The sequence below is a fragment of the Merops nubicus genome, unplaced genomic scaffold (assembly GCF_000691845.1).
Source record: "Merops nubicus isolate BGI_N331 unplaced genomic scaffold, ASM69184v1 scaffold9755, whole genome shotgun sequence".
Taxonomy (NCBI): Eukaryota; Metazoa; Chordata; class Aves; order Coraciiformes; family Meropidae; genus Merops; species Merops nubicus.
Window position 1 is genome coordinate 8,996 of NW_008607601.1, and position 21,310 is coordinate 30,305.

Below are 21,310 nucleotides of genomic sequence, written 5' to 3' on the forward strand. Positions count from 1 at the left end.
TAGTCATGAATTCTATTTATGCATTTACCTCTTCTTGAAGTAAACTACAGACCAATTAATTTCCATTTCCTTTTGTCTCTTTCGTGCCTTTTTCCTTCTGCATAGCAGCTCAGGAGCTGCCAAGTTTATGCTTTTGACTGTGCAAAGAAGCAATAGAATCTTTTAACTGAAATCAATGTGATTCTTAGTGGCACTTCTGACTTGTGATGCCTTTTTCTTTTGTTTGGTATTAAAGACAGATACCAAAAATATTTTGAGTCTGACTTGAAGGAGCTTTATTCAGAGTTTTACAGGCATCCAAAATTGATGTTGAGAGTGCTGTCCAATACAGTAGCATCTTGGATTTTTTTTCTCTTCCCAATAAACACTGGTTTAATGTCATTGAGGCATGCACAGAGTCTAATATTTGTTTTGTATCTGACTGTTTACCAGTGAAGGAGGCACTTAAATGTGTTTGTGCATAGAACTCTGGACTGAGACCTGTACCTAGGCAAGCAAGTAGAAGCAGCACAGCAAGCTGTAAATTAGGAGAGATCAGAACAACTTTTCCCTGGTTATTCTCTTTTTCAGGAGTTCACCTCAGAAATGTCTGTCTAAACCTTCTCAGATGTAGAAGCATGACATAACTCTGCAGGCTGAATACTTCTGAATGCTTCACTAAAATCTTATTATGGCCACATGTCAATCTTGTAGCCAACCTGTGCTATGGAGGCTTTGCAAAAACTGCCAGAGGAGATACAGTTGTCGGTGAAAGGGAGAAAAGAAGTTCCTGTTTTATGAAAAACATAAGTGGTGCTGGCAGCAAGGAGTTGGTGTAGAAGCATTTTGCCAACACGCATATGTTAATTTGGCATGTAATTCATCTACAGCTTGCCACAGAGTTTTACATACCAGTAAAATTCTGAGTCTCCAGGCTGCTATAGGTTGTCACTGTGTTGGCAGAACGGCAGCTGTTTGATCCAAACTTTTACTGCTGATTCCTCTGTTTTCATTAATACCAACTGAATACCTGATTGCATGATGTATTAATGTAAATGCGTGTCTATAGATCTAAACCCTGGCAAGGTATACATTTTTTAATGCTAATTGGGGTTTCAGCAAAGTTTTTTTATTAATAACTGCAGAGTTAAATAACTTGTCTGTCATCAGTCTAGACATGGCCTGGGCAATAATGCACATTTCCTAACTTTCTTCTAGGAGGGGACGACCGCCGGGTCTTACTTTGGCATATGGAAGAAGCCATCCACTCAAGAGTCAAACCAGTGCAGCTGAAAGGGGAGCATCACTCGAATATCTTCTGCCTGGCTTTCAACAGTGGCAATACGAAAGTGTTCTCTGGAGGTAAGGAAGAAGGGGCCTCACTGATTTCACGGGAGTTTGTATTGTGAAAGCCTTGGAGTAGAAACCATGAGTGAGATCCTGCCCACATGAGAGGTCTTTTCTGTGGTCCTCTAAGGATATGGAAAGTGGTCTTAATCAGCAGCTGAAGGTTCTTTGAGAAAAGGGAGTTCTCCTTTTCCCAAACTGCGGTGTAAGCGCATCATTGTCTTGAGCCATCGTGAGAATCCTGGGTCCAGTCTGCCCCTGGTTGTGCTACAGTCAGTGGAACGTGGTCTTTGCTCTTCCATCTCAGCTGTGCTGAGAGCAAACCCTGTATCCTCTCTGGCATTCAAGCCTGATGCTTGAAAACCTCTGCTGCTCCTAGCTGATTTTAATGCACCCTTAGACGGCTAATGAAGGGCTATTGCCATCTATTGGTGGATCACTTTTCCTCAGACCTTATTTCAGCCCTCCCTAATAAGTGCCTCTTAGAACCGTTGGTACATTGGGCTCTAACTGGCTCTGATATTCTTCAACTTTTTTAATATAAATCCACTTTTTAAGACTGAATTAAACTTCCTGTTAAAACTAATATAAGGAAAGTGGATTTATTCTGGGGTAATTCCTAGAATTTAGGTTCGTTTCCATACTTGATTTTTGAAGTGTGGAGGTAGAGAGGAAAATTTGAATTGAGAAGAAAAAGGTGCAAGGCTGTCAAAATGCTCTCAGTGTCATTTTCTGCTGTACTTCATTTCCTGTATCTGATGTGACAATAGAATGGGCATGAATTTGTATCTTTCATCACTATGTCCATTAACACCCAGCTAGGCTTGTTTGAGGATGTTGTGGGTCTACTTGGTCAGAGCCCTTTGTTACCTTTTTGAACCAAGATCTGTGAACTGTGAATCGGTGCTATGAATTGATTTTAAGCACATGTGAATGGTGGAAGCTTCCCATCCTTCAATGCTTTAAAACTGTAATATCCCTGAGAAAATAAAGCATGGCAAGCTTAAGATGGTGTCAAATTTAAGAATGAAAAGATGCAGATATACTTCTCAGGTGGAGAATCCCCCCAAAATATCAAATAGTGATGCTCATCTTCTGATTCAGGGGACTGCTGTTTTAGGAGAAAGGCAGCAGTCCATGGTGTCTTCAAATGAATGTATCTGCATGAGGGATTCCAAGGAAATTTTGGGCTGGAGTCTATTTGAATTCATACAAATGTAACTTTACATGAATATTCAAGGAATGAACTGTGCCAAATCTTGCTGGACCAGCTGTAATGGTATTTTTCATTTCCAGTTCAACCCTCTGTCCATGGGGCCTTGCTGTCAGAGGCTACTCTTGTCACAGGGAGGGCAGCTAAGCTGGGTGGCTTGACTGTACCTTGCCACTGCAGTGAACACCTGCAGTTAAAGATTTATGTCACTGATTATGGTGGATTTTTGCTAAGATGCCAGGTTAGATGAGCTGTGACAGCTGATGCACAGACAAACTGGCCGTTCTCATCTTTTTTTCCTCCTCCAGTTTGCATAAATACACTGTGCCTCTGCCAGAAATGATTTCCATTGGAGGAGTCAGGAACTCTTTCAGCTGCTCCACCAAGATTCACAGAGCTTATCTGCAAGGGCTGTGAATATGACTCTTGGATCCCCTGTAAGAAGTCATTTTCCTGCATGGCCTAGATGCACCATCTGGTTTATCTCTGTTGGTAAAGTGGGGCTAACTATATTTATTCACTCAACAACGTTCTGAAAGGTTCCAAAACAGTCTGAAGGAACTGTGAGTCCTAAGATCTATTGGTCATCTTCCCTGCCCAACACTGAAGCTGGAGTTGTATTCAAATCATGAAAGTCAGAACACTTGGAAAAAGAACCCTAAAAATTAAAGTAAGGAAACTAGCACAGGGTGCACAGAACTCAATTCATTCTGTAAATAAAGTTGCCAACAGCTAATGACTTAGGATCTGATGACCTTTCCCTAAAGCAGCTCTTCGTAACAGAGGAGAAAGGATTTTCCACTTCAATACAAACTGGATTGCATCCAAGGAATTTCAAAGCTCTTTGCTTTGAAGGAACCCATGTGTAGCACACACCACGTGGAGCCATTACAAAAATGGAAGGCAGGAACTGAGTGGACAGTGTTTTGCATGTAGTCTCTGGAGGAAACAACAGTCTCAAAAATACCAAAGGAGTTCCTGTCTCAGAAGGATTCTATTGCTCTTTTTTGTCCACACGCACTGAGAGCAGAGCAGCATTTGAAATTAAAGATACCCCCTTAGTAAATGGATATTTTTTTAAATTTTTTTTATTTATTTTTTTTTTAAATTTAATGTTACATGTATGAAAAATATGAAAAGCTGACATAAGCCTTTAGGGAACTGAATTTGGTTCTCCAGGGGCTTGATGTGACAGATACAGGGCTTAAGTCACCTTAACTATGCTCCTTTGCAGTAATTCATCTTCACAGCATGATTGAAGGGAATGGCAGATGTCTCTTGTCTTTCTGATCATCATAACTGCAGCTATCAAAATGAGAGATTATAAAAGGGAGAGTTGTGTATACAATTACAACCAGTTACTCCTGGTGAAGAATGAATTCGCCTGTTAAGGTAACACATTGTACATGGGAACCCTCCTGGGCTGAAAGGCAGTGACATTTTCTTCAGGGATGAGTCCTTACCAGAAGCAACCAAGTAGTTCATGGTTCAATTTTTTTCTTTCTTTCTTTTTTTTTTTTTTTTTTGTCATCACCTTCTCCTCCCATGCACAAAACAGAGAGAAGCAGTTGTTATTCCACACACCCCCTACTTTCATTCTTTCTTTCCCATTTTGGAGCTTGTGGTAGAAAGGAAGGTTGATGCCTTAAGCCAATCATCCAGAACGGTTCTCATGCTGTATGGAGAGTGAGGAGCAGGAGTGCCTGCTGGAAGAAATCTTATCACTAGAGAAGCTAGGCTACATTTTTCACTAGTGAAATACACAAGCACTAGAGTAGTTTTACTAGGTATAAACCTTGCCTGTAATGTATAATGGGCAGTTTCCATTCCAATTAATGATCAAAGGGCACTTACACATAAGTGCCTTGTTTATTGTACCATGGAAAAGATGAGCTACTGCAGTAATCTAAGGCTGGCACCATTTAAGTAGGAGCATCTGCAAAGAGCAAGTGGATGTAGAAAAATCTCACACCTCATTAGTCAAAGAGAAACTTTCTCATATTTCTTCTGTTGGGACAGAGTACAAATTGAAATGTGTATGGGATAAATGAAAGCTTAATCAACTGAACACTTAAGAATCGCAATATGAAGTCTTGCTCCTTCTGAACCCCTGGCTTTGGTGTGCTTTAGGAAAGCTCCACAACTTCATATCACAACTAGGAAGACATACTGAGCATAAAAATATGACTTGGTGGGATTTTTTTTTTCCTTCTGAAGTAAGTATACGTGTCTCCTTAAATATTTCTAAAGAGGAGGTGCCAAATCAGATAAATTAATATTCATTACAGAGGGTAAAAAAAAAAAATATTTGGTTGCTATAGCTTGAAAAATACTGGATGAGCCAGTGGAATTACTTTATAGCTGTGACCCTCTTAGTCTGCACGCATGTGGTTAGTTTCCATTGTATTCAGTGATGTGATCAAAGACAAGTGACATGATTGTCTGGTTACTTGGTTTGGGTTTTGTCAATGCAAAAGAAAATACACTGACTGTCACGTTCCTGCCTTCTCAATGGTTTCAAAACCCTGACCGCTGGTCGTGTGAACTGGGGGCATTTGAGCTGGGAGCCCAGTGTGCATTTTACTTATGACATCTCTTTCAACTCCTGTCATCTTTTTATGGAGCATCCTCTGAGCAGGAAGAAAGATGTATTTGCATGAAAGGTAAAGGTGTTCTGCTGCTTTGTATAATATTCTTCTCTTTACTGCAAATGTCCCAGAACTCAAGCTCAGACTGAACAAAGAAAGATCAGTAGTACAGTTAAGTAGAATTATTTGTTGAGTGGTGGCAGATGGAATGGATTGGTGTATTCCATCATCACTGGAAATGTCATGTGGAGCATTTCACGTAACAGAGCAGAGGGCTGACCACTTGGTAACTGAACTGGTCTTCAGTTTTGTTTTCAGAATAGAAAATTTTTTAAATTAAACGTGTGGTTTTCCTTGTTTTCACTATAATGCTTTTTAACCACTGGAACATGATGTTAAGTGTTTATATTTCTCTTTATAGGCAACGATGAGCAAGTTATACTCCATGATGTTGAAAGGTAAATACACAATTTGTGTTTCCACTGCTTCAAGAGCTCCCTTAATGTCAACTTGCTAGAGGCATTTTCTGTTTTAAATTAATGGCCTGGGAGAAGAGCATAGTGTTTTAATCCTGGAGTATGCTTTTTATTTATCTAAATTAATATCTGGAATGAAGTGTTCCCTATCACCCCAATTTTTTTCAGCACTTGAATTCTTGACCTTGGGAAAGAGAATGATTATTACAGACATATGCTCTCCTGCAGGCAGCATAGTGGGTTCTGAGTAGATTCAGAGCCAGATTATTCTGGCACATATACAAGTAATCATAGCACACGTGAACTTTTTGTTTTGTTTTTCAAAACACTCACCTGGCGTGTATTTAAGATAGCTAGTGCTTGGCCTACCTACCTTTTAGAACTTTGGTGCAGCTGCCTGGTTCTCCACACTAATGAGGAAGCGCATTTATTTTGATATTTCTTACCAAAACTATAAAGCAGTTGGGAATTAGGCTTTGTTGTGCTACATCAAGATCAGGTTGTTAGTCAAAGTATAGTTAATACAGTAGTGGTAGTGTATTAGATTAGGGATTCTCTAGATATTGTGTCTTTGGAGCTTGCTGCTTCTTAAGTAGAAAAGCTATAAAGTTAGAATTTTGGTCTGTGCTAGTAACTTCTACAGATTTAAGTCATGACTGTTTAAATAACTCAAGAAAATCAAGTATAAAGAAAAAGCAGGAAGAGATGTATACATAAGAACAAAGAAACTTAAAACTTCAGATCGAGTTCTCTGACTCCAGGTTAACATAATTTGGACATATTTCTAGGTTTGTACAAAGCCTTTTGCATTGGGTTGGCTGGTGTACATCTGCTTTCCATCGTACCTTCCATCTATCTATTGTAGAAATCTCACATGAGAGCTGAGCAAAAATAACTTTGCCTTACTCTTCTGATGCTTTCCCAGGCACATGATGGTGTTTGGTGTTTTTTGTTTGGTTGGTGTTTGTGGGGGGGGGAGATTTAGTGTGTGGTTTTCGTGCATTGTTGGGGAGGTATGCTTTGTTTGGTATCTTGTTTGTTCTTGTTGCTTTTTTTAATTAAATGTGGAAACATCAAAATATTGTCCTCTGACTTAAAGTTTCTACAAGATCTTTCTTTGACAATTTTCTATCTAACACATTTTCTCCTGCAACGTCTTGCTTAGATGTTTTAACAAACCTTTTTGATACGTATGTATTTGCAGTGTGCTTTTGTTTTCAGAGAGTTTTTTAGGTATGTTAAGTCCACTTATAATGCATACAGCATTCATCCCTCTGAGGCTATTTGTGTGATCTCTGGAAAGAAACCTTACTAGTCTGACACGCTGAATTCTGACTGATTTCTGTAGAAAGTTGCTCTGTCTTCTTCAATGATAATACTTGGTTTATAAACTGCTTTTTCATGCATTTAAATGGCTTTTTATGCAATGGCCTCTTTGGCCTTTCTGTTAGTGGTCCATGAGACAGAATTAGTAGATCTGTCTCTAATAACATCAAGTGGCATGTGAGCAAAACACTGGTTTTATGTGGGATCTCTTTGGAGTCTCCATGAGGCATAAGGATTGTATACAAAGTGTATTCCCAAGGGAAATTTTTGCCGAAGAAATAAAATAACCCTAAAATCTTCTTAGTATTTTAGCTTTTGGCCTCTCTGTGCCACTGTTTCCTCCTTTTTAAATGATCTAAAAATGTGGGGAAAAAATGGAGCACAGAATTTTTCTTTTTTATAGGTGCTGCAGAATAGCTGAAGTCTAGGTGCTTTGGGGAGACTTATTTTGTTCTTTTTTTGCTGCTTTTTCTACATGGAAAAGTTACCTGTCTAGTCTGTCCTGATGAACCAAAAAACCTACTAAAAAACCCAGCTGGAAAGTTTCTGATTTGTGAGCTTGCACTGAACTTCTGGATGATACAGAAGCCTGTGTTAAAAAATGAACTTTGATCTTGTTTCCATTTTACATTAAGTAGTAGAAATTCAGTCCACAAATCTCAAGACCTCTTTCCCATTACCTTCTCTCAAGCTTAATCTAAAACAACATGATTTCCATAACATCTTGTGGTATGTGAAGTTTTTAAAGTGGGGTTTGGTCTGAGGGGTTTCTTTTCCCTCTTAGCATGACATCTGGGTCACTTGAGGTTTTTTGTCATTTTTTTTAACTCTGATTAAGCACAAGGGTCCTCTGATGAAGTTACATAAGCCTTGTCACTAAGTATTACTAGGTAGATAAAGCTGTAAATACTTTGCTTTTAAAAAACAAACAAACAAACAAAAAAACACATAGCAAAAGGAGGAATGGTAATATTGTGTGTGTCTTTCCCAGCACTGAGACCTTGGATGTGTTTGCCCATGAAGATGCAGTGTATGGCCTTTCAGTGAGCCCAGTAAATGACAACATCTTTGCCAGTTCCTCGGATGACGGCCGGGTTCTTATCTGGGACATTCGGGAGTCTTCCCACGGAGGTGAGATCTCTGCATGGAAAAGGTCATTGATTAAGAAAGAATTTGGGCAGGGCAAGGAAGGGAAAAGTATGTTTATCTGAGACAATTGAGACAGGGTGTGTTGGGGAAGGGTGAAAATGAGGTGTAACACTTGTGGCTGGTGATAGGCAAGCTCTGGTCTTTACAGTTCAGTGTTACTGTCTTCCATGACTTCCAAAAGTACCAGCATATAGTGCAGTCAGCGTAGAACTTGATGTGAATAGCCTTTAATGTGAGTAAAGAAGCAGTGGAGGACGTGTTTCTTCAATAAATATGTCTTGCTAAACTGGAATATGGATTTTTTTATTTTTATTTTTGGATTATTTTTTTTCAGGCTGGGGTAAAAAAATTTCTGGACGTTTAGCAAGCTGTTACTTTCATTTGAATAATTTTCCAAAGCTATTTAAATGCTTCCCTAGGACACAGAGAATTGTTCTTTTGAGTAATGTCTTCTGGCTGTATGAAAACTTAAAGCCCTTACATGATAACAGGGAAGGTGAATTATTACTTCTGTCTTTGTTTTCTAAAACAGTACTGAATACTTGTGATTTATGTAACAAACCTGCAGCTTCTCAAAACACTGTAACCTGTGATTTCACAGCTGCAGTTTTCAGGCTGAAGAATCTCAGTTTACAACTGTAGTTACATAAATTTGGAGAGCAGTACTTCAGTAACTGAATTTCTGAATTTCAGTAACTGAATAGTTAAGTAATGCTTCAGTAAATGAAGCTGTGACTTTACCTCATCCTAAACCCTACAGAGCTGAGAATTTAAAACTGAGTAATCTTCAGGAGTACAGACTCTGGTTCCCTTCCTTCATAGCTTTTTTTTTTTTTTTTTTTGTACACTGATTAAAGGCAATTGCCTCACCTCACAATTTTTACTGTTCTTACTGGAAAATTGTTTATGGCACTGAAACACAGCTTATGTATTTGGCAATTTGTACACATTTGTTGTGGTGTCAAAGTTGCTCTTTTACTGAATTAGCTTTTTCCATACCTAGTGAATTTGATAAGTTTTCTGTTTTGTGATTCTGTCCCTAGTCAAATTTGGAAACAAAAGCTGAAATAGGACAGTTTATAGTCTTGGAGTCTTTTAGAGTCAGTAGTATGAGGGCTTTATTGAGCATGAGTGACCAGAATTAGGTCTTTCTTGATAAGGCTCACTGAAATACTCGGAGTGCTTATTGATGACCTCCCTACCCCAGGCTTATTGCCTTTGTATAATTAAAAACTAAGTATACCAGCGCTGCATTCAGTTTTCAGTAGTCTGATTCTTACTGTGAACTCTGATTCTTTTGTGCAGTTGTGATGGCATTTACCTCTTTCCCATCCAGTAATTTTATTAAAACATTCTGAAAAACAATGCATACACTCAGTATATGTATATCACAGACTTTAACAAAAATACCTGTAATGTCTCTTCAGCCTTTGAGGAACTCAATAACCTGCCTCTTGCTCAGAAGTTCCTCATTACCACAGTGAATTGTTGTCTTCCCTTCAGCCAGTTTCTCACCCTGTGCAACTCCCTTTGCTAATCTCAGCTGCCTGTAGCTAAACGTGATACTGTACCCCCTGTGAATTTAGTCCTCATTAGATCTTCCACCTTTTCCCTGTATAAAAGACCAGTTCCTTTATCCAAGAAAGAGATCAAATTAGTCTGGTGTAACTGATTTACCTCTGGTTAATCCAAGTGTCACTTCATCCTGTTTTTATGTTTTCATAATATCCAAGTGATGAGACCAGACACTGAATATAGCTTCCGAAGTAGAAATAGTGAAATGTTCCTTTATTGCCTTCTCCTGAACTCTGCACCGTGAAGATCTGTCTCTGTTAGGAGAGCTACCTGTTGCTGACAGTGGATGACAACAGTTGGTGGGACTGGATGCTTAAACACACCAGTACGAAGGTGCTCACTGTAATAAGCTAGTGTCCAATCTGATCTGAGTTTCTGAAATTGTATGAAATGAGGTTTGACCTCTTTTGTCATAGTTAAACCTTGCCACAGCTTTTACTGTTGCTGAGACTTTGGATGAGAAGGCTACACCAGTGAAAATGTATTGAAGAGGTGTTGGCTGTGGTACATTTGGGACTGTTTTAGGGTCATGTAGATAGGTTCTCTGAATTTTAAATAAAGGGCTTTTGCATGTTTAGACAGGAGTCCTGACTCAGCATTTATGTGTGAGCCCTGCTGATGTTTACTACAATGTAATGCTTGTCACTGGGGTAATCCCCTTGTCTGCAGTGGTATTTTCATGGCATTATGCCTGCTGGTGTGAGCATAGTTAGTCACCTTGAGTGGCCACCTCATGAAAATCTTGCAAGTAACCTCTTAGTTTAAAATAGCGCACTAAAAGAAGCTGGAAAAGGATTTTCATTCCCCTTCTGTTTCTCCCTGTCTCTCACCACTGAGTGATCTATACAGTAATTTCTATAAGCCCACTTAATTTTTGTTAGAGATGGTGTTGAGCATCTCCCTTGAGAAATATTTTCATACTCCAGTGTGTAAGAGCTACAATTGTGAATGAGCATAATGAACAATAAAGTAATCCCCCTACTTTTCATTAGTGACTTAGTGCCTCATTAGTTTAGCTCCTGTAATCTCTCTTTGACAGGCTGAAAGGCAACTTTTGATATCTTAGAAGAAAATTGTGGTACTAGGCCAAGCTCTTTATAATGAAGGTGTGAAGGAAAAGACTGGTAATTAGTGACAATGATTTGACTAAACCAAATGTACACAAACTGTAAGTTTAAAAACTGTCTCCTTTATCTGGCAATCTGATGTTGTTTGTGTCTCCACTCAGCTAATGGAGGCCATTGCTTCTCAGTGGGGGCTGCCATTTTAATAACACAGCCTTTATGTTCCAGCAGGGATCTGATTTGATGATATGCAAATGCAGAAGGTCAATTTTGGTGTTAAACCTTATTTGGAGCTGCCAGCAGACCAACTGCAATCTCTGAAGCCTTTGGGGAGGCTGGCAGAGCAAAAGTTTGCTCCTGTTCCTCCCTTTGTCTCTGCCTCCTGACAGTGGGACCAGGGAGCTTCAGCCATGGTCAGAGACCTTTGTTTTGATCACTGCTAAATGAACACTAGAAGGAAAGACCCTGTGTCAAAAAACTTGTCATGGAGAATAAGAGGATGCAGATAGGGCAGGACAGGTAATTGTGAATTCTGTCTCAGTTGCCTGATGAGCAGTAGTTTCAGAAGGTATTGGAAATTTGGAGGATTTTTTGCTTAACCATGTTTTATATGGCTCCATGAGGGATATGAGGTAAGAAAATGAAGTACCTGTGGAGGTGCTTGTGGGGCTAAAGGTGCCTGCACACAGTGGCTCAAATAAGGGCAGTAACAGTCTCCCAAGCACATGAGCAACACTAGTTACATCAAAACAGTGAATGGAAGAGTCTGGCATAATCCCTGGCTCAAACTAGGCATTGATTGTGCTTTTTTCAGTTGAGTGAAAGTGGCAGCATGCCACAAAAGATACACAGCACAAAGAGAATTAGGCTGTGCCTAAAGCCATAAAGCTAGCAGAAAGATACAGAGAAGGATGACAGAGTCAAGGCTTTTTCCACTCTTCATGGAGACAACATTTTGATGGAATGAGTAGGGTAGAGTAGCAGGCCAAACACAATATTGTTACACTAATCAAGATGAGAGACTCTGGATGAGCATGTTTTTTGGCTTTTGCTGTTCACGCAAAATTAACAGTTAACTTTTCTTTGTGGACAAGAGGAACATCCTATACCTGCTTATACAGCACCTAAGAGGTGTCAGGCCCCTTTTCCCCAGGGTTGGCAGCTTGCTTTGACCTGAGGTCCTTAAAAACTTTTTTAATTGTCTGTAATACTAATCTTCCATATAAGCAATTGGTGCTGCACTTACAGTTTGGGTGATCACTGGCTGCGGAAGCTTCTAGGGATACACTGCCAGGAAGCTTCCATAAGCCTCGCTGTGTGTAGTCCTTATTAGATGACCACTTTGTCATGAATCTTAAGAAGATTCAAATACTTGATCTTTGAGAGTGTAGTTTAAAACTTTGATAACCTTTCATAAGTAAAATGGTGTCTTGAAATTCAGTATGTGTCATTCTCAATATTCAGACAAAGTCAATGTAGACATGGCTGGATTTTAAAACCTCAGGCTTTGTATTGCTTTGGATATGCCAACTTGAGAAATGGTTTGAACATGTCTCCCTATCTTCACATCTTGTTATGCTGTTTCCATGTTAAGCTGCCAAACTCATTGCATCCAACAGTTGTGTGCGTTGTTCTTACCTCTGAAATTTCAACTTTTTCAACAGAGCCCTTCTGCTTGGCACACTACCCGTCAGCCTTTCACAGCGTGATGTTTAATCCAGTAGAACCCAGATTACTGGCTACTGCCAACTCTAAGGAAGGTGTGGGACTCTGGGATATTCGTAAACCTCAGAGGTATGACCTGCCTGTGCTGCTTCTGCTGTGCTGTTTCTTTCCCTTGAGAGGTGATGGCATGACACTTTTTTTTTGTCCTAAACTCAGCTGGTAAGAAAAGATGCAGAACAAAGTTAACAGCAATGTTGGTGATGCTGAATTAAATTATTTTGCATAATTAACATTCTTCTTCATACGTATGATCTAACCTGATTAAAAATGGGGCTAGATTTTCAGTGTTAAGGTAAGTGTTTTTTTTTTTTTTTTGGAAGCCTGCTTGGCCTCACCACTGTAGATGAACTCACATTGTTGTCTCATTTATATTGTCATCATTATTTTTAGCACTGACTTGCTAATACTGGAAGAAGCTGTGGTAGGCACTGCCTGGTTTAGTTTGTTTTTTCTACCCAGCTTAGTTTTCAGTGCCTGACTAGAGATTGTGGTCAATGCAGCTGTTTATTCAATGCTGAAGTTTTTTATATGACTTCCTGGATCATAGAGACACCTGGATAATCAGTTTGGCTGCATAATGTGCTTCCAGGTTTGCATAAGATTTGAAACAAATAAGTTTGCAGTGTGAAGTGTCGTTAGGCTGTGGTCTAAAGTGGACGTATGCAATGTCTGATACCAGACTTTGGTGTGTATGAGACATGAAGCTTCTGTTAAAAAAAGTGTTTCAGTTTTTTAAAGTACTTCCCTTTTTTATCATAAGAATCAGAATAAAACTTGAGCACATCGAATAAATGTTCGAAAGTTGTGTTTAACTGGAAACACAACTTTTATGTTTGTGTTTCCAGTTAAAAGTGTAGAAAGGGTACTTTCAAACAAGTGAAAAAACTAGAAAACAGGTAGTACATGTTTTACAGTGCAGTAGCCTCAGCTATTTAAAATGTTCTGTGGCATACACTTGACAATGCCTTTATTGGTGAATTTTTTGGCATATCTAGAAGTGCATAACACTAAAAATTCTTCTTGGGCTTGCACTGTACAAACTTCAGCTGTTTTATCATGTGGGGGTTTGATTTGGGGTTAAATGGGTAGGAAGAAGGGTAAGTGCTTTAAGATCTTTCCTGTGGATTGCCAAAAGAATAACTTCCAGTGGGTTAAGCAGGACTGTGGCACCCCTCCAATATGAGAAAGGTGAAGTGGTTATATGTAGTTAATAATTCGTTGCTACTGTAATACATCATGTAAAGCTCATTTCCCCCAACTACTGTCCAGTTCTCTGTCAGTTTAACTCGGAGGCAGAGTTAAGCTGATGCAGCCACTACTTGGTTTCTTCATACCTGGTGACTGCTCTGGGGAATCCTGCTGCTTCTTCCCTGCAAAATCCAGAAAACAAATAAACCTAGAATTCTGAAGACTGACTGTTGGTGGCCACTAGCAGTAATGTAGCTAACAATAAATTCACATGACATGTACTAATAGTGTATATAGTACTCTTTACATATATAGGTGAGGTTTGATAAGCCCATGGGCTTCAGCTGCCTTCGCTCATTTGAAAGGGATCAGCCTTAATGCTGAATTTCTGGGTTTAGTCAGACCTCAGGTGAGGAGGTCTTTGCTCAGTGTGACGATGAACTGTCAGAAAAGGGGTGATTTGCTCTTAACTTCTAAGCTTGTATGGCAGTCAGTGGAATATGGCTCATTGTTTTCTAGTAATAGCTCTAAATTTTAAAAATCTTGAACCGAGTAGTGATGTCCTAGTAGGTTAGAGAATTCAGAAACAAATAAGATTCCTCTACTTATTTATATGGAAAATCTGAGGATTTTCACACACTGGAGTATTTTTCTCTAAAATACACAGCTCTTCTCCAGTTGGATTACAGGAGAATTTGTCTTCCAGTGTGCTGTTCCATGCCTTTAGCCAGGAGAGTTGGGTTTATTCCTTAGTCAGGCAATACTAAACACTTCTACAAATGAAAAAGAAAATATTTTTAGAGTTAGAAAAAAAATGTCCTGATTATTAGTAGATTTTATTCATATACTGTGACATTGGTGATCTTTCTGATGGGAAGCTGAGAGTACTTCATGCTTGGCTACTATAGTGAATAAAGGAATTGAAAAGCCAGCATTTCTTGGCATGCACAGGGAAATTTAGAGGCAGTTGCACAGCTCTGAATTGTGAAAACTTTAGCTCACTTCAAATAGTCATAATTTGATTAGTCTTGCTGACTGAGTCAGGATACAGAGATGGATTCATTTTCCTGTTCTCCAGAGTTCAGTCACAGCTTGATACCTCTTCTGTCTCAGATTTAGTGCAGCAACTGAGACTCCCCCTTCTCCAGCAGTATACTGTTAAGATTTGAATGTAGTGGGCTGGCTCATCAAAACCAGCATATGAAGCATTGTTAAAATAGAACTAATAGAAGTCCAGCATGATTACAAGGTTCTGGAAATCTTATTTTTCTGTTTAGAACTTGTGAGTATTGCCATTTTTTTTTGAGTTGGACGTTAAACTGAAACCAACTGTATCGTTTCTTTTTTTAACAACAGTGCATTGAAGAGCTTAAATATGGTCTTAATTAGTGAGGCTGTTGTAAGGCACTCACACCGCTAGATGGGGTCTGGAAGCTGTGCCTTTTTTAAGAAAATCAAAAAGGCACTGTTTCAAATATGTCTTGTTGCAGACTTGCTGGAGGCAGTCAGCAAGTCAGTTTACGTATATTTCAGGTAACGACTCTTTAAGTCAAACTATTTTTACATACTCATGTTCTCCATTCTCTCCCTCTTCCATGCAGACCCATCTCCTTTTTCCTGAAATCAGAAGGCTTTTTTTTTCCCCTGAGAAAATATAATAATTATGCCTTTAATTCTTTCTTTTGTAATATTTCCTCTCACACCCACTTACATGAACTAATCTGGACGTTTTTGAGATGAAAATGATTATGTCCTATTAGTGACTATCACATTATTCTAAACTGTAGTGTGGTTTTCATACTACAAAAAGGCTGTTCACAGAAGGGTTTTCTATTTGTGATGCAAGTGTTGAGCCTCTGCTTTTTACACAGTGGGACCCATTTGTGTGTCCAGTTGAAGATTTAAAGTGCTAAGTCTTGGGTCAGTAGCAGGAACAGGTATCCTAGTGCATTTTTGTGAGCCTGGGATGGCTTATCTAAAAGCTCCTTGGCTTTCCTGCTGTGTCCATTGCACTAATTCTGTAGTTGACCTGTTGTTTTGAGCCAACTCATCATGCTCAGAAGTTAAGAAAACTAATCTGGAAGAGCTTTGTAGCTTTCCTATGGCCTAGAAGGCTGAACAATGTTCAGAGAGGGCCCAGTGAATAGCACAGATGATGGAGAAGAGAGAGGGAGGCCTGTAAGACTGCGAACAGGTGAAGAAGGAAGCAAGACCTTCCTCATTTAAGGAGCAGTAAATTATTAGCTATATTCAGCAGTTGGTGGCATTACTGTTTTTCATGCTTTCTTATGTTCCTGCAGTACAACATAGTGTTCTAGGACACTGGTCTTGAGTGTCTTGAGTGGGGACAGAAGTGTTCCCAGAACTCAAGTACTGGATTCAAGCTCTGAGTGAGGTAAAAATGCTTACATGTGATAGACTTAAGGTTCTTCTGAAAGTTAGCAGGCTTCTGCTGCCTGTGTAGTTACAAGTCAATGGGCTCAGAAAGCCTGGTGAGAGGTTAAAAAAAATCCTTGACCATCAGGGCAAACCTTGGTGACTGTAAATCTTATGGCATATTCTAACAGCACACTTGATCATACAAGCACAAGTCAAAGGAATGTCAACTTCAGTGTTTTCCATCAAGGCTTTACATACAAAGCCAAACAGGATCATTAATTCAACTTTGACTTCTTTCTTTGTCTTGGCTGGGGAGTAACTGCAGTTCAGAGCTTTTTTTGAAGCAACCCTTTTAAGCTCACATTAAATTAATAGTTTTTGTGTTAACACCAATCAAGAAGGTTCTCTTAATGGACTTCAAATTTGCTTCATGCACTGAGAGTTCAGAGGAAGCAAACTCCTAAGTTGTGGATGAGGAATGCCTGTTGTTAGATATCAATGAATCACCTAGTGATTAGCTCATTAAATAGTAATCAAAATACAGAGAGAGACATTTCTTCCCTGTAGCAGACTAATTAGATTCAGGGGGATCTTGAGGGGAGGACTCTTCTTGGTATGTTTATGCATGTGTTGGGGTATGTTGATCTTGCCAGTGTGCGGAGGACTTTGAAGGCTGTACTGTGCTTCTGGTCTCCAACTGGCAGCATGTCCTCCAAAGTCTTTGTCTTGAACAGAGCTTTTTCTGCTAAGAAAAACTGGGTGTTCAGCTTAGTTGTGCTGCAAGAAAACACAGCAACTCTTAAACCAATGTACTGAATGCATAACTTCTGGTCCAAATCTATTGGAAATGGCAAGCCCTCAGGGCTTTTGAAAATCCAGTTCTTGGCTCCTGATTGTTTTACCTTATGGTTTCACTTGTGTCATTTAGTTCACAGCCTTTTAAAGACCTGATGAGTATCACTCCTCGTTTCTGGATCGGTGGTCTCTGGTGGCAAGAAAAAACCCACTGCGTGTACTAAATGAATGCAAGAGAAAGGAAGAAGGGAAAAGGAGGTGATGAGTATTTGGAGCTGTGGCTGTACCACAGGTGATTTTTACAGCCTGCTGCATGGAGAGGACTTTAGAAAACCTGTGTGGTGATGCAGAAGTTATTCTAAGGTCAAAAAACCAGCATCGTGTCTAAGTCTATAGATTTAGGTCTCTAGTGGTTGCCAGTTGTAGTTTTCAGGCTCATGCCTTCAAGGTATTTGATCCTTAAAGCTGATACCAGAAGGACAGAGACAGTGGTTATTTTCTAAAAAATGCTCATGTACATGCTTAGTTTTATCCTTTCTAGCTTACCTTTCTGAGCTCACTCTAAAAAATAGCTGTTACCTGGTTTTATCTGCATTTGCCAAGATGTCTGGTATAATGGCTGAAATACTGTGCTGCTGGAGTACAAGTATGGGATCCGGTCTTGATGATTGTGTTGCAGGGGATAGTAATCTGGGGGATAACAACAGGGTTTGCTTCTCTCAATGAGTTCAGTGACGTTCAGTGTTCTTCAGAGGCTAGAACTGGTGGGTTTGGAATCTTTTCAAAGTAGCTTCTTGGGCTGTAATTGTTCTTTCCTTATGGGTTTTTAATAAGGCGTTGCATGATGGCTGCAGGCGTGGCATGGCGGGAATAGCGTGTGGGGATTTAAGCTTTTTCTTTTAACTGTTCTCCCTTTTGACCCTGCATGTAAAGGAAAGAAGCTTGTGATTCTAATCACTTGTAATGCATGTGCTGTGGGATTGCCAGAGCCCCTGCAGATGGAGTCCTCTACATCACTGAACTGGCAACTAACTGTTTGAATTATTTCAGTGCAATAGAAGTCTGCTACGTGCTTCTTCTGTTTGGAGACCTTTGTCAGTCCTGCTCTGAGCAGAGCACTGTATTAATGAGTGCAGGAAAAATGTGTGTATCTTGGCAACCACTTTTTCATTGTCAAGCTTATCAGTTTGTGTCTTTCCCTTCCCAGCTGAACCATTTGTTGTGAATTCTGACTAACTTTATGTTGCTTAAAGTAATTCACTTAACTAGGTCACATTATAACAAATTTAAAGTGCTATTTAGGCAGTTACCAGTATGGGTCAACCACACCACCTGAAATAGCTCAAATAACTATTTGTCTTCTCTCACAGTTCAGGAAATACAACTCATCCCACACATGTACCATCCTCATGTGTTTTGCTTCTGTGCTGCTGAGGCAGCTCAACTGATCTGTGTCTGAACCTAGAATCTGAAGCTCTCCTGGCCATGTCCAACTTGTCATATTTGCCTCAAATAACACTGAATCTAAACTTACATATTTTTCTCCCTTATTTGTGTTCCATTATTTCTTAAATGTTCCTTTTAATGTTATAGAAAATGAGCTGATTGTTGCTTAAATTCATGGGGATTGAATTATTTTTTTTCTGGAAATCTCTGGGATGTGTTGAAGGAATGTTTGAATGGTAATGGCACCTGGGGTAGTGGTATTCTGGGGATTTTTTTCTGGCTTGGTTTTCCTAATTGTAACCGTAAATAAATCTCCAGACTTTTACCACAGATTTAGCCTAAATCAAATTCCTTCTTTTTCGTTAGAAACATTTAAGGTAGTCTCCTCCCTTTCTAGTAGGGGGCCACTGAAGAAAAAAGGGAGTACTTGCAAATAAGCCTTTTTGACTTTGGGCAAAGAGAGTTGGTGGCAATCATCAAGGCTTCAGTCATGCTGATAGCTTAAGTGGTAGTTCTGCTGGGAAGAGCACTTGCCTGCATATAGACTCCTTTTTTTGTGGTTGCTACTTTCAGCCAGTTGATGCCTTTTTTTTCCCCTCCCCCCCCCCTTTCTTTTCGCTTTTAAAGACAGGAGCTCTGCCCTAAAGCTTCAGAAGATGTAAATCCATGAATTTATTGCTAGATTATTTTTTTTTACTCTGAAGCAAGTGATCTTTTCTGTTGCTGCTGCAAGCATCAACTAACAGGTAGTCTAGAAATTCTTAAGTATGTGAGCCTGATGAATCCTGCCTGGTATTCAAGTTGTGTAAGGCAGGTGCTGTAGTTTCTTTTTCCACCTTTATATTTTGTCCTTATTGTGGAATTAACCAGGGTGGTACCATAGGCAGGGCTCTCACTTAGCTTCTGGTTCAGATGTACACATCCCTTAGCTCATTCACAGTCCTGCTCTACGCCTGACCTTGTCAGCCCCTCTTGGGATAGAGGGTTTAGCTGATTTTTTTTTTCGATGTTTAGGCTGGTATCCTTCCTGTAGTGGAGTGCATTCAGGTTAGTCCACTAATGTGCAAACTGAAGATCTTTGAAGGTTTTCTTTCAGTCACAGAATGAAAGTGGTAGTTTGTTTGTTTGGCTTTTTTTTTATTACTTTAGCATCCCCAGATTTGTTAACCAGACACACACCACTGAGTTTTGGAGTACCTAGGTTCAAATTTTATAATTAAAATGTGTTGTGTAATTCTTTGTTGTTCTTGGGTAGGGCTATGGTGACTCTTCTGTTCAGCTTTTCCTCTCTTGATTTAGTAGTTTTCTCAAACCTTTATTAGTTTAAATGACACTGTCCATTGCAGACGGTGTTCCATCATAATGCATGGGGATTTTCTGATCTGAAGATGAAACTTTTCTTCACACCTACCAGCATCCCCACATTAGTCCTGGTTTGGTTCTGGCCAGGCACCTTAAGCTAGGTAGTGTCTCTCTGCTCTGTGGGATCCAGTGTGCTCCTAGAAGTAGCAGTGGTATTCAAGTTTTTAATTTTTAAGAATGTAAGTAGCGTCATGTAAAAAACAAGGAAACTTGGTTTCGTTTCACAGTATTGGGTAGGTCTGTTGATTGGCCTCTCTTGCCTCAGTTTTTCTTGTATCAGGGAATGGGAATACTGCCTACTTCAAAAAAACTCATGATGCTTAATCTTTTTGTTAGCTTTGAAATTCTTTAACATGCAGGTCTTCCTAAAGCAAGAATTTCAAATGCAAAGCGTTGTCCTCACAATGCAAATTTTAAAAGTATAAAATGGTAATTGGTTGTTTAAAAGAAGCTCTGGTTTAATGGGTTTTGTAGCCTGATTTCTTAAGGACATAGGTCTGTGATCATATAACCCTGGCCCTAATCACCTTTATGCCTCATTTCAATGAGGGGGGAATTAAAATGAGGAAAGGAATTAAAATATATACCTTTTTTTTTTTTTTCAAAGATAAAATAATTTTAAAAACAATTGGTGACTGGATACAGGGAGAGATCCTCTTAGTACATTTACAAGGAGAAATCTGAAATGTTACCTCAACCTTATTGTAAGACAAGGGAACTTGTCTTTGAAACACCAGTCCATGGGAAACTGTGGTCAAACCAACTTGATGAGACCAAAGTTGTGTGTGCAGTTGCCTTCAGTTAGCTCTACATGACCATTTCTATTCATCTTGTACCTATTAGAGGCAAAAGCTTTACTGATTCAAGACTGGACTGTGCTTCTACAGGAGCATCTTGCCACTTTTCCCATTAAAAGAAAGGCCTGCTTTCTTTTTGCTGCTCTCTTCTTTAATTTTAGTAGCTTTAGTAAACTAAAAATTCATGCAGCTTTATACCAGAGTGAAGAAGGGGCATGAGTGTGTGTGTGTGTATGCATATATATAATTGGATGAGAGAGCAGGTCTGTGTCTGATGGCACTCAGCTTTCCTCATGCAACAGAAGTATCACAGCACAGAAATTTGTGTAGGACAAACTGCTTCGTGTTTTGTTGATAACTGCATTGATAATCGGCAACTTTTGCATAGACACTAAGGTGTGACAACAGATTTCCTCTTCAGGAGGAGTTACTGGCTTTTACACTAGATTATTTTTCTGAGGTAACGTTCTCTGTTGTCTGTGTTCTCTGCTATACTGACTTAGGTATTTGCTTGATTTTGGAAACAGCTCCTGTGCCTTCATTTGGCCTAAAGGTCACCTTCCCATGCCATGTCTGGCTGTATTTGCATCTTCTCTGTCTGGTTATCTGATGGAACCTACTCTTTGTGTTTTGCTGGATTTGGCTGAGCAATGTTCTCTCTCACAGTCTGTACTCCATCCTACAAGGTACTATTTCTGAACAGGCTGAATAATGGACTCTGTAGAATTTAGGGATTAGAAAAGGAGAAGGATGAGGTGATTTAGCTAGCTTGCTTGTGATTGTTGACAGTTGCTCTTTACTTTGTATTCTCTATTTTCTTTTTTATTTTTTTTATTCCTCTTCCTAAAAAATTATTTTACTAGAACTCATTTATTACATAGACTAGAGTAACATCTAAATG

The 21,310-nt window shown here is 39.4% G+C and overlaps 1 protein-coding gene across 1 annotated transcript in view; it reads left to right on the forward strand.

Moving 5' to 3' along the window:
• The first annotated feature begins 1,202 nt into the window (after positions 1-1,202).
• Positions 1,203-21,310, forward strand: part of DCAF5 (DDB1 and CUL4 associated factor 5) — a 58,677-nt gene continuing 38,569 nt past the window's right edge. Inside the window, exons 1-4 of the mRNA XM_008939991.1 lie at positions 1,203-1,341; positions 5,549-5,585; positions 7,921-8,060; positions 12,382-12,511. Coding sequence (XP_008938239.1) covers positions 1,230-1,341; positions 5,549-5,585; positions 7,921-8,060; positions 12,382-12,511 — 419 coding nt within the window. The 5' untranslated portion in view covers positions 1,203-1,229. The remainder of the gene's footprint in view (positions 1,342-5,548; positions 5,586-7,920; positions 8,061-12,381; positions 12,512-21,310) is intronic.